General features: G+C 42.9%; 1 protein-coding gene across 3 annotated transcripts in view; it reads left to right on the forward strand.

Moving 5' to 3' along the window:
• LOC120998102 (isoaspartyl peptidase/L-asparaginase-like) overlaps nt 1–13,703 on the forward strand; it is a 64,741-nt gene that overhangs the window by 1,224 nt on the left and 49,814 nt on the right. Inside the window, exons 2-4 of one of the 3 annotated variants that reach the window (XM_040428616.1) lie at nt 5,091–5,251; nt 7,293–7,493; nt 8,999–9,141. In XM_040428616.1, the coding sequence (XP_040284550.1) occupies nt 5,239–5,251; nt 7,293–7,493; nt 8,999–9,141 (357 nt within the window). In that variant the 5' untranslated portion in view covers nt 5,091–5,238. Of the gene's footprint in view, nt 1–5,090; nt 5,252–7,291; nt 7,494–8,998; nt 9,142–13,703 lie in introns of all 3 variants that reach the window. The other 2 variants (XM_040428618.1, XM_040428617.1) reach the window with 2 other exon arrangements.

A 13,703-nucleotide genomic window follows, 5' to 3' on the forward strand; every position in this document is an offset into this window, starting at 1 on the left:
GCCTATTGAAAACACATATACACTTTGCTGAGCATGTTTGTGTATGGGGAAGTTGAGAGAGATAACTGTCACCCAAACTAGTGTTTGTCCGACAGTTATTGAAGGTGTATGGAAGGGGCATAGGCCAAGGAGTGGTTATATGGTAAAAACGGTGCCTTGCACCCAGCTTCCCTTTCAATTATATGCATGTTCCTTAAGGTGCAAATGTATTTGACTACAATGATAGAGGTACTCTATGTGTGGAGCACAAGAGAATTATTATAACTTTATAGACACACTTTACTTGTCTGTGGGATATAATGCTCACTAAGAGGCACATTATATCTGTAGGAGCAACAAGGGAGCACTTTAACTGTGGCAGCACTTTAAGGGTTCATGCACACGAATGTATGTGTTCCGTTCCGTGCATTGGCGCAGCAATTTGCGGTCCCCAATGCATGGAGAATGTTTGTGAGGCCTCCATTCCGCAAAAAAATAGGACATGTTCTCCGTAGTAATTCCCTGGGGTTCCGTTCTGTGCTTCTGTTCCGCATCTTCCGCAGTGAATGGGTCCACATCCGTGATGCTGAATGCACATGAAACCGTAGTCCGTTGGTTGTGGATCTGCAAATGCGGTCCGCAATACGGAAACGGAACCCATACATTTGTGTGCATGAGCCCTAAGTGTGTGGGGAAAACTAACTGGTACTTTAACTGTGTGTGGGGGCACTAAAACAATAAAATAAAAAAATTCAATCAAATCAAACTTACCGCCATCTTGCTTGAAGATCTCGGCCGAAATACTGTGCGGCGCAGGATTACGTCATCACGACGGCTGGCGTGGTGACGTATGATGTCATCACACCGGCCGGCATGATGATGTAATCTCGTGCCTCACGGGATTTCAGCCGAGATCTTCAAGCAAGATGGAGGCTGGCGGCCCATCGCGAGCAAATGGAGGATGTAAGTTAGAATTTTTTAGTTTTTTATACTATTTCAGGTTAAATCGATCTACTGACACTAAGAAGGAGAAAATTTGGCTTCTAGGCAAATCGAATTTATCCTGAAATTTGGATCGAATTCCACTTTGTGGGATTCGATTCACTCATCTCTAATTATTACTGTTAAAGTCTAGTTATATTTCTAAAAACTTTAAAAAATTCATTGTGGAATTTTCAATGGTACGGATCGATCCTATACACTTGTATAGGAGCGATTCGTCCCATTGAAATAAATGGGACGGCTTGGGTGTAATTACACCTGCTCATCCCTGCAGATGCAACGGCTAGAAGGTAAACAGTGAAGGGGAGGCAGCGCTGGCACGGCGCGCGCCTTCTCTTCAAACAGCTGATCGGCTGGGGTGCCGGGTGTCGGACCCCAGCCGATCTGATATTGATGACCTATTCTGAGGATAGGTCATCAATAAATATAACTTGGACAACCCCTTTAATGAAGTTAACTAATAGCATACCCAGCACCGAACTTTGGGGTACATCACTTATAACCGATGACTACTCAAAATAGGAATGAATGACCACAACTTTCTGGACATGTTTCAACAGCCAGTTTTAAATCGGATTGCAACCTACACTTTCTAAACCTATTGACTTTATTTACTTATTAAGTGTCTATGGGGGAATAGTACCAAATGGTGTGGCAGTGTTATCTGTTAGCACTATAGTGGCGTTATTCCATCACTATTTGGTGATAATGTGTGGTCTTGGTGTAGAAGTATTATTTGTTAACTATAGAGGTATTATTCAGACACTATAAAGTGGGAATACAGTATGTGGTCGTGGTGTAGAGGTATTATTTGTTAACTATAGAGGTATTATTCAGACACTATAAAGTGGGAATACAGTATGTGGTCATGGTGTAGAGGTATTATTTGATAACTATAGAGGTATTATTCAGACACTATAAAGTGGGAATACAGTATGTGGTCATGGTGTAGAGGTATTATTTGATAACTATAGAGGTATTATTCAGACACTATAAAGTGGGAATACAGTATGTGGTCGTGGTGTAGAGGTATTATTTGTTAACTATAGAGATATTATTCAGACACTATAAAGTGGGAATACAGTATGTGGTCATGGTGTAGAGGTATTATTTGATAACTATAGAGGTATTATTCAGACACTATAAAGTGGGAATACAGTATGTGGTCATGGTGTAGAGGTATTATTTGATAACTATAGAGGTATTATTCAGACACATTAAAGTGGGAATACAGTATGTGGTCATGGTGTAGAGGTATTATTTGATAACTATAGAGGTATTATTCAGACACATTAAAGTGGGAATACAGTATGTGGTCATGGTGTAGAGGTATTATTTGATAACTATAGAGGTATTATTCAGACACTATAAAGTGGGAATACAGTATGTGGTCATGTGTAGAGGTATTATTTGATAACTATAGAGGTATTATTCAGATACATTAAAGTGGGAATACAGTATGTGGTCGTGGTATAGAGGTATTATTTGGTATCAGTATGATGGTATTACTCAAAAATTATGTAGCAGTAATTTATGGCCATGGTGGATCGTTAGGTATTATTTGGCCCTTGTAGATTAGTATTACATGGTAATTGTATGACTATATTAATTAGAAGTTGTCTACAGTATAGCAGAAACTGGTGGGCAGAGGACACGGTTGCCTTTCTCCCAGAATACTGGCAGCCACGTCCTCTTCAACAGAGCCTGCTGTACTGAACAGTCTCACCTGCCTGTCCTAGAGTTTAGTGTGCACAATATCTTGAATCCAGTCAAAGCTTCATAATAAATTTTTGCTCAATTCCACCCTTTTATGATATCCTGCGTATGCCTCATCTAAGAGGGAGAAGAGTGGCAGACATTGAGTGAAGAGATGCAGGTTATGTCTTCAGCATAGCTGAAATACATGGAAATGCAGTAATGTATATGTTATATAATATAATGTATAATGTATACATGAGTATACTGAGCATATTGAACTTCAACTGCTTTGTTTAGTGTTGCTCAAAAGTTCAGTAAAAATGTAGATGTAACATATTCTAATACTCAATTTAGCACCTAAATCTGATAGATACTGGATTGTAAAAGGTCACAGTAACTAAAGTTCCAATAATTCTGGAATTTTTATAATGTTTAGAGTAATGGCTCAAGAAATTATAGGCCTGTCTCTCTAGGAAATTTTGAAAACACGCAGAGTGCACTCTGATAAATTATCAGAGTGCACTGCTGATGCTGCAAGTGCAATTTATAAAAAGAGCACTGTGGAAAAACTCTTGAAGATCTGATAACCTCAAATAGAAAAGTACTTTTTGTACATGTTATCTTTTTTCTATTCAATAGTATTTTTGGAAGCTTTCTCACTAGCTACTGAGTTTATGCCTGCTGGCCTATATACATGTAACACCTTTAGACTGGTTTACTGTATGCAGCACTGATGCATAGATTATAACTCTGTTTTAATTACCATTCAAATTCATCCCTTCCTCTTATGTAGTGCTAGATATTGCAGGGTAAGTGTAACTGAAACCCATACAGTGCTGCCCTTAATTATTCATACCCCTGGCAAATTTTGACTTAAAGTTACTTTTATTCAACCAGCAAGTCATTTTTTGACGGGAAATGACATAGGTGTCTCCCAAAAGATAATAAGACGATGTACAAGAGGCATTATTGTGGGGGAAAAAAACATTTCTCAGCTTTTATTTACAATTCAGTAAAAAGTATCCAGTCCAAAATTATTAATACCCTTCTCAATAATCAATAGAAAAGCCTTTATTGGCTATTACAGCAATCAAATGCTTCCTATAATTGCAGACCAGCTTTCTGCATGTCTCCACAGGTATTTTTGCCCATTCATCTTTAGCAATGAGCTCCAAATATTTCAGGTTGGAGGGTCTTCTTGCCATCACCCTGATCTTTAGCTCCCTCCACAGATTCTCAATTGGATTCAAGTCTGGACTCTAGCTGGGCCACTCCAAAACGTTAATGCTGTTGTCTGCTAACCATTTCTTCACCACTTTTGCTGTGTGTTTTGGGTCATTGTCATGCTGAAATGTCCACTGGTGCCCAAAGCCAAGCTTCTCTGCAGACTGCCTGATGTTGTCGTTGAGAATCCTCATGTATTGCTCTTTTTTCATGGTGCCGTTTACTGTGATTAGGTTCCCTGGTCCATTGGCTGAAAAACACCCCCAAAGCATTAGGTTCCCACCACCATGTTTGACAGTGAGGATGGTGTTCTTTGGGTTGAAGGCTTCTCCTTTTTTACACCAAATGAAGGAAACATCATTGTGACCAAACAATAAAATTTTTGTTTCATCTGACCATAACACAGAAGACCAGAAGTCTTCTTCTTTGTCTAGATGAGCTTTTGCAAAAGCCAAGTGAGCTTTTGTGTGCCTTATCTGGAGAAGTGGAACCCAGCAGTGTGCAGTGTCCGTTGGATTGTCTGCCTTGAGACATTGCCACCAGCAGAGCCCAGATTCACCAGGATGGCCTTGGTGGTGATCCTTGGATTCTTTTTCACCTCTCTAACTATCCTCCTGGCCAGCACAGGTGTCACTTTTGGCTTCCGACCATGTCCTCTGAGATTTTCCACAGTGCAGAACATCTTGTATTTTTTGCTCAAATGTAAATAAAAGCTGAGAAATGGTTTTTTTCCACAATAATGCCTCTTGTACATCGTCGTATTATCTTTTGGGAGACACCTATGTCATTTCCCGTCAAAAAATTACTTGCTGGTTGAATAAAAGAAACTTTAAGTAAAAAATTGCCAGGGGTATGAATAATTATGGGCAGCGCTGTACATAAGAAATAGATTAGTAAAGTACATATGACATGGTAAGTTAGTCATACAGATTTAACATTCATCAGGCACTGATACTGAGATAATAAATACAAGAAATGTGCATATAGTGTTTTTTTTAACCCCCCCCCCCCCCCCCCCCCCCCATCCCAACAGTCACATCAAAATTGTAAAAGTCCTTCTGAAAATGTTACTATTTTGTTGATTTTGATGGCTAACGGGGGATTAACAGAGGTCCATGATGCCTCCCCCTGGGGATAGGTACAGGTAAGACAGGGAGACAGAATCTTTTTTTTCTTTCGTCTTTCAGTCTGTCAGTACTCCCCAGTGCCCTCCTTCATCCTGTCTAGCTGAGATCACAGCCAGTTGAAAAGAGTAAGGAAGGCTGCTTAAACCTTTCATATTTTGGACTGATTAACACCTACAGATGATGAAAATCTAAGCTTTTAACAAAGACTATGATCACAATGCTATGTGAAATACATGGAGAGATACAGCAACCGCTTGGGAGTGAAAGCTGCAAATATATACAGGGCTGTATATACAGGGCTGTATCTTGCAATGTTCCAGGGCTAATACCACAACATTGGTCTTGTTTAAAAGCATAGGTTATCAGCTTTAAAACAAGACCAATAAAATTGTGACTGTATCCTAATGACAGCCTAAGAAATAGACCTTATTATTGGCCCTCCTTCTGTAGCCATATAGCCCCAGAACATTATGCTTTCAAAACAATATTGTCCTTTTCTGCATGTAGGAATATTGTTCATGATGATCAGTTGGGAGTTAAATCCTCAGCAAGTTGATTTGTGCTGTGGATTTTTACCGTAGCTTTTACCCTTTCGAAGCATGAAGTAAAGCCTGTAGCAAATCTGCAGCAAAATGTGCACCAAAATACACATGTAACTCATGTGGATATTGATGTCGACTCACTGTGGATTTTGCTGCAGGTCCATGGCATAATCCATGGCAAATGTTCAGCAGCAAAATACATCCTGTGTGGACGTACCTTTGGTTAAAATGAAAAAGTGGCTTAAGGGCAGATACACGGTAGTGTAAATCTCTACTTAGCTGGACCTGCATTATTTTCCTCATAAAATAACCACACAGTGAATTAAATTGTAATACTCACATGTGCATGTGACTAATTTCCCATAATGAAACATTTATTTTGTAAATTGAAAAATGAAATGTGCACTAGATTGGTCACTTATGGGAAACGAAGCCATTGCAATACATCATGTCATATGTGCCATTATACAATTAACTTAATATTTTCTCCACTCTGCTCAGATGAATAAGGCCTCTTTCACACTGGCGTGTGTGCCCCGTTGCCGTATTGCGGACCGCATTTGCGGATCCGCAATACACGGGTGCCGTTCCATGGGCATTCCGCATCACGGATGCGGACTCATTCACTTAAATGGGAGATGCGGAGATCCGGAGATGCGGAATGGTGCAGAATAGAACCATGGAACGGAACCCTACGGAAGCACTACGGACGGGGGTTTCGTCCCGTACTTCCGTTCCGCAAAAAGATAGATCATGTCCTATCTTTTTGCGGAAAGTCCGGATCGCGGACCCATTCAAGTGAATGGGTCCGTGATCCGCTGCGGCGGCCCCACGGACTGTGCTCATGTATTGCGGCCCGCATTTTGCGGCCCGCAATACGGCAACGGGCCACACACGCCAGTGTGAAAGAGGCCTAAGGCTGAGAGGTAAGGCAGACGCAGCCCAAGGATATCCATTGTTTCTAGAAGAAAGAGGCCATCTTTATTTTTTTTAAAGAGGACCGGTCACCACTCCTGACATGCCTGTTTTAATAGCTTCATGCATTCCCCATGTAATAACAATTCTGGAGCATCTATTCTTATGGCTCTATGTTGTGCCATTCCTTTATTATTTATACTAGAAGTTATGAATGAATTGCTAGCAGTCTGCAGTAAGGGTACAAAGAGGAGGTAAACAGTTGGTGTGGGGGAACCTGCACAGTCTGAAAATGGTAGCACCAATTGGATAGAGTGACTCTGTGCACCCTTAGGGTCCATTCACACGTCCGTTGTTTCTTTCCTGATCTGTTCCATTTTTTGCTGAACAGATCTGGACCAGATCTGGACCCATTCATTTTCAATGGGTCCTGAAAAAAATCAGACATTGAGCTGTCCGTTTTTTTCCAGGACCCATTGAAAATGAATGGGTCCAGATCTGGTCCAGATCTGTTCAGCAAAAAACGGAACAGATCAGGAAAGAAAAAACGGACGTGTGAATGGACCCTTACTGCAGACTGCTAGCAATTATTCATAACTTCTAGTTGAAATAATAAAGGAATTGTATTACATAGAGCCATAAGAATAGATGCTCCAGAAGTGTTCATGGGGAATGCATGAAGCTATTAAAACAGACATGTCAGGAGCGGTGACAGGTCCTCTTTAATTCAACTGATGTGTTTCATGTTACACTGCACTGAGAATTTGTTACTGAAATAATAACTCTATGGTTTACCACTTGCAGCACAGTAAAATGAATATAAAGCCAGTCATTGTAGTCCATGGTGGTGCATGGGCAATACCAGATGATCTCGCAGACAGCAGCAAAATGGGTGTTAAAAATGCTGCAACTTTTGCTTTTTCAATACTCGCTAATGGTGGGAGTTCTCTGAAAGCCGTAGAAGCTGCTGTTCGGACCCTAGAAGACAACATGGCATTTGATGCAGGTATTAATATGAATGATATAAACCATTTTCCTTTTTTCTCTTTTGCATCTTTCCACTATCATTTGCTGCGAAAGAGAGTTAGGAGAACCCCATGCACATTAGATACTTGGCCAATCCTGCCAAAATCTGTTGGTCCAGCCAACATACATTTAATGTATGCAACCTTTATTATCACTAGAGCCAGTATTACATTGTGACACTGATACCATCACACTGGTGCTACATCTTTGGTCACCAAGTGAAGGCTACTATACTACACAGGATCCTGAAGAAGCTCCTGTCCTCAGCATAATGAATTACAGCTTTCAGTAGTTTTCTTTCACTTTTATCAGTAAGCACTTGCTTTATCTGTATTAATTAGAAGTATATTTTATTTCATATTTCTTCTTATTTTGTGTTTACATTTTTGGGGTTTGCAACAAATTACACGTAGTTATGATCTCAAATTGCAATTGTTGTCATGGAAAGAACAGTGTTCCCGACACTTTACGGTATTTTCTGATGGACTTTTATACATGGCAGTTATCAGTGAAGGCAGAGGTGGGAAACTGTACAGTGCCTGCTAATTGTTTGGAGGGAAGTTGTAGAGATCTTATGTTAAAGTCCCCTAGGGAAAAATACATATAAATAGATCTAAATTAAAAATAAAGTTATGGGGGACAGAATAGGGCAATGCAAAGAAAAAGTTATTTTCCCCAATTTTTTATTTTTTAATCACTAGAAAACACTAGAATTTTTTTTTCCCAATTCCACCCCATTTGGATTTTGTTTCCAGCTTCCCACTACATTGTATGCCATAGTCAATGATGCCATTAAAGCAAACAACTTGTCCTGCAAAAAACAAACCCTCATGTGGCTAAGAGAACAGAAAAATAAAAAAGTTATGGCTCCAGGAAAGCAGGTAGCAAAAAAATGAAAGGGTCTGGAAGGGGTTAAATAGGTAGTGTTGATAGAGGTACACAGAAAAATATCCCAATATACTGTATGACACAAAGAAAACTGAAGGATACAATTTGCAGTCATTATTTCTGATAAAATGTGTGGTAATAATAAAAATGAAAAATCATTTTATAAACCACAGGAAAAATAACATTACATTCATATTTCCACCCTAAATAATATGCTTAGAAGCTGTTTCTATCCTGCTTATGAGAGGAGGTTGTTGTTTTTTATATTATGTGTTCTCATCTGGTGAGAAAAATACCAGCTTCCTGTATTTAGCTGCAGAATGAATGAGACCAATGCCCTGCAGACTTTATGATTAAAAAAAATACAAGAGTGAAATGTTTATGACTAAAACGGTGCAATGATATTATTATATGGCCAGCAGCAGCGTATTTACTTAAAAGCTTGTGACAATAAAAGCAAATATTTTTCACTGTAATCAAGTCTAATAGCTGCCAGGATAGTTGTAGTAAATAGCTTTGAAATGTTTTTTCTAATATTTTTCCAAAGCTTTAGGGCAGTAATGTTTCCTATGTTTCAAACTGAATTGCTTCCTACAGGTCATGGGGCTGTGTTGAATGCGGACGGTGATGTGGAACTTGATGCAATTATAATGGATGGCAAAAATCTTGCTGTAGGTGCAGTTTCCTGCATCAAGAATATTGCTAACCCTGTCATGTTTGCACGCGCCATCATGGAGCAGGTACAACACTATTCTTAATCCTTTGTCTTTAGGAGGCAAATTGCATGTAAATCAGAAGCATCCATAGACCAAAGGAAAAAAAAAAACGAATTCCAGAAATGCAATGTTTTAGGAGACATGGTTGTAATGCAATGAAATCTATCTACAATATTACCACCTGAGCTTGTTTAAGCTGGTGCTACACTTCAACCAGTGGTTTCATAAGAGCAGTTGTAAAATTGAGTCATTACCATGACACAAAATCATGGGTGACCTGGTGACCATTGTATAAATTCAAGCCCGTTCTATTTTTTGTGTAAAGCCTCATTTACACGTCAGTGGTTCCTATCAGTGATTGTGGGTAGTGTCGGACTGGGGTGCCTAGGGCCCACCAGTAAATTTATTTTGGGGGCCCACAGTATGGATATACTGCATTCAAATATTACCTGCTCAGGGGCGGACTGACCGGTCGGGCATTTCGGACGTGGTCCGAGGGCCCGGCCAGAATAGGGGCCCGCCGCAGCTGTGCTAAAGAGTTTTTTTTTCACCGCCTATTTCGCGTCCCCTCGTCACGTGACCTATTCCTCCCAGTAGCCCATACATTACAGGCTTTTTCTAGTTGGAGGAGGCTAAAAGACCTTTCATGATGTCACGACCACGTGATCCTGCGTGGGCGGAGTCAGTCTCCTGGGCTGGCTGTTCAGCGTGAGGAGGTAAAGGACCTGTGATGATGTCAAGACCATGTGGTCCTGTGTGGGAGGAGTCAGGCTCACAGGCTGTGCAACTGGAGGAGGTAAAGGACCTGTGATGCTGTCGCTACCCTGTGATGCTGTATGGGCGAAGTCAAGTGAGATTCCCTAGGTAAAGTCTGTGATCAGGGCCCCACCTATGTTGCAGATCTACAACTTTCAGAATTTCTTGCCCACCAAAGACTGCCAGGACATGCTCAGAGTTTTAGCAGCAGCCTCAGAGCCACAGGTTGGAAAATATTGGTCTACAGAATTATTTATATATCTTAAGGCCTCTTTCACACTTGCGTTGTCCGGATCCGGCGTGTACTCTATTTGCCGGAATTACACGTCGGATGCGGAAAAACACAAGTGAACTGAAAGCATTTGAAGACGGATCCGTCTTCAAAATGCGTTCAGTGTTACTATGGCAGCCAGGACGCTATTAAAGTCCTGGTTGCCATAGTAGTAGTGGGGAGCGGGAGAGCAGTATACTTACAGTCCGTGCGGCTCCCGGGGCGCTCCAGAATGACATCAGAGCGCCCCATGCGCATGGATGACGTGTCCATGTGATCACGTCATCGATGCGCGTGGGGCGCCCTGACGTCACTCTGGAGCGCCCCAGGAGCCGCACGGACGGTAAGTATGCTGCTCCCCCGCTCCTCACTACACTTTACCATGGCTGCCAGGACTTTAGCGTCCCGGCAGCCATGGTAACCATTCCGAAAAAGCTAAACGTCTGATCCGGTAATGCGCCGAAACGACGTTTAGCTTAAGGCCGGATCCGGATCAATGCCTTTTAATGGGCATTAATTCCGGATCCGGCCTTGCGGCAAGTGTTCAGGATTTTTGGCCGGAGCAAAAAGCGCAGCATGCTGCGGTATTTTCTCCGGCCAAAAAACGTCCCGGTCTGGAACTGAAGACATCCTGATGCATCCTGAACGGATTTCACTCCATTCAGAATGCATGGGGATAATCCTGATCAGGATTCTTCCGGCATAGAGCCCCGACGACGGAACTCTATGCCGGAAGAAAAGAACACAAGTGTGAAAGAGCCCTAACTTGAACAAGTAATAGTTCATTTGGCTTCATTTGTGTCATCCTCTAGGCTCAAACTTGCTTGTCTAAAATAAATATTTTCTTTCCTTCTTGGTCTATAGTTTCTGAGTTTCTTTGTGTATGTACACTACTTGAAATATATCAAATTCCCTTTTGTCCTCTTAGTGAAATTGGCACCTCCTAACCTCCAATGGCATCAGGGATCCAACAACTTTTATATTTTAAAGGGTTGTCAATTATCCTATTAGGGTATCCTAGATTGGTCCTAGAAGGGGCCTATGTTTTGTATGTTCATTAATTAGCACAACTGTGTGTGTCCTCCTGCCCCTTACCTCATCCTAGTGGTGGTCCCAGCCCTTCTGTACCTTGGTGCCTCCATTACAGCACCTGTGTTACAGTGTGTCAGCCCACAGAGAGCCATGCATACAACCTGCTGACTGTCTCCATCTAACATAAGCTTTTCCAGGGTGAGATCCACCTGAAGCTGCTCGGTTCTTTCTTTCAGCCAGATGTTCTCTGTGATTTCTGGGATCTGTCTACAGTACTCTGTGAGAGTCTGTCCCTGTGTGTGTGTGTCTGTGGCTCTCCGTGTGTGTGTGTCTGTGGCTCTCCGTGTGTGTGTGTGTGTGTGTGTCTGTGGCTCTCCGTGTGTGTGTGTCTCTCCCTGTGTGTGTGTGTCTCTCTGTGTGTGTGTCTGTGTCTCTCCGTGTGTGTGTGTCTGTGGCTCTCCGTGTGTGTCTGTGTCTCTCCGTGTGTGTGTCTGTGGCTCTCCGTGTGTGTGTCTAGGGCTCTCCGTGTGTGTGTGTCTGTGTCTCTCCGTGTGTGTGTGTGTCTGTGTCTCTCCGTGTGTGTGTCTGTGTCTCTCCGTGTGTGTGTGTCTGTGTCTCTCCGTGTGTGTGTATGTCTGTGTCTCTCCGTGTGTGTGTGTCTGTGTCTCTCCGTGTGTGTGTCTGTGTCTCTCCGTGTGTGTGTGTCTGGGTCTCTCCGTGTGTGTGTGTGTCTGGGTCTCTCCGTGTGTGTGTGTGTGTGTCTGGGTCTCTCCGTGTGTGTGTGTTTCTGGGTCTCTCCGTGTGTGTGTGTGTGTCTGTGGCTCTCCGTGTGTGTGTGTGTGTCTGTGGCTCTCCGTGTGTGTGTATGTCTGTGGCTCTCTGTGTGACTGTGTCTCTCCGTGTGTATGTGTGTCTGTGTCTCTCCGTATGTGTGTGTGTCTGTGTCTCTCCGTGTGTGTGTGTGTGTGTGTGTGTGTCTGTGTCTCTGTGTGTGTGTGTCTCTCCGTGTGTCTGTCTGTGTCTCTCCGTGTGTCTGTCTGTGTCTCTCCGTGTGTCTGTCTGTGTCTCTCTGTGTGTGTGTCTGTCTGTGTCTCTCCGTGTGTCTGTCTGTGTCTCTCCATGTGTGTGTGTGTCTGTGTCTCTCCATGTGTGTGTATGTGTCTGTGTCTCTCTGTGTGTGTGTGTGTCTGTGTCTCTGTGTGTGTGTCTCTCCGTGTGTCTGTCTGTGTCTCTCCGTGTGTCTGTCTGTGTCTCTCCGTGTGTGTGTCTGTCTGTGTCTCTCCGTGTGTCTGTCTGTGTCTCTCCGTGTGTGTGTCTGTCTGTGTCTCTCCATGTGTGTGTGTGTGTGTCTGTGTCTCTCCATGTGTGTGTATGTGTCTGTGTCTCTCCGTGTGTGTGTGTGTCTGTGGCTCTCTGTCCCTGTGTGTCACCATCACCATGCCCACAGTGTTCCTATGTCTTGACGCAGATGCATGAAGACATTCTGTGCGGGGCAAGAAGGAAAGGAGGAGGCAGCGCCGCCAGCATGGAGTCCGTGGGAGAGACATAGGGAAGTGTGTTGAGCGAACTTATGTTTTAAGTTCGGCATCTAAAGTTCGGGTTCGGATTATCAAAGTATCCCGTTATGGATTCTGCTACCGCGGACCATAACGGAATTTAGAATCCATAACGGGATACTTTGATAACCTGAACCCGAACTTTAGACGCCGAACTTAAAACACAAGTCGCTCAACACTAATAGGGAGGCACCCTAAGGACGTAGGTAACACTACCACATTATCAGCACTAGTGTTATCTGTAGTTTCACATAGGACTGCAGGTAACACTACTACAATTTCTGTACTCAGATAGCCATCACTGTGTTATCTGTGGTGTTACATAGGACTGCAGGGGACATCTACTATATTTTCTGTACTCAGAGAATTATCACTGTATAGGGGGACCCACTGAGACTTTATCGCCCAAGGGTCCACATGAGCCTGAAGCCGACACGGTGCGATGTGGGTGGGGCTGTGTGTGGGTGTGGATTGAGGGTGGGCAGGGACACAGGGGCCCCATAATCTCCTATTGCCCGGGGGCCCTATGAGTTGTCAGTCCGCCCCTGTACCTGCTCACACAGCAGCAAGATGCTACCAGATGACTGAATATGGGGGCCCCTGAAGCACCTTTGAGAAGGTAGGTCCTGGGGAAAACAGGATACTGGCAGCTTTCCTCTGTACCTAGAAGACATCTCAGCTACTGTATCGGATCGTGTCTATAATAATACACTGGGGAGCTTCTTTAATAATCTATCAAGTTTTTTTATATGAACAAAGGCTGGTTGAGGTGCTGCACATTGAAAATATATATGTAGTGCAGTAAGTCTACAGTGTTATGTGCCACTTGTGCAGGGGGCGGGAGACTAGGGGCCCACCTTGCTCAGGGGCCTACTGGGGGATTCACCTGTACCCCTGTGGGCAAGTCCAAGCCTGATTGTGAGCCAAAAGCAGGATTGTAGCGTCCACAGACATAAGGTATAAAGCCGAAT

Source organism: Bufo bufo, chromosome 4, assembly GCF_905171765.1.
Source record: "Bufo bufo chromosome 4, aBufBuf1.1, whole genome shotgun sequence".
Taxonomy (NCBI): domain Eukaryota; kingdom Metazoa; phylum Chordata; class Amphibia; order Anura; family Bufonidae; genus Bufo; species Bufo bufo.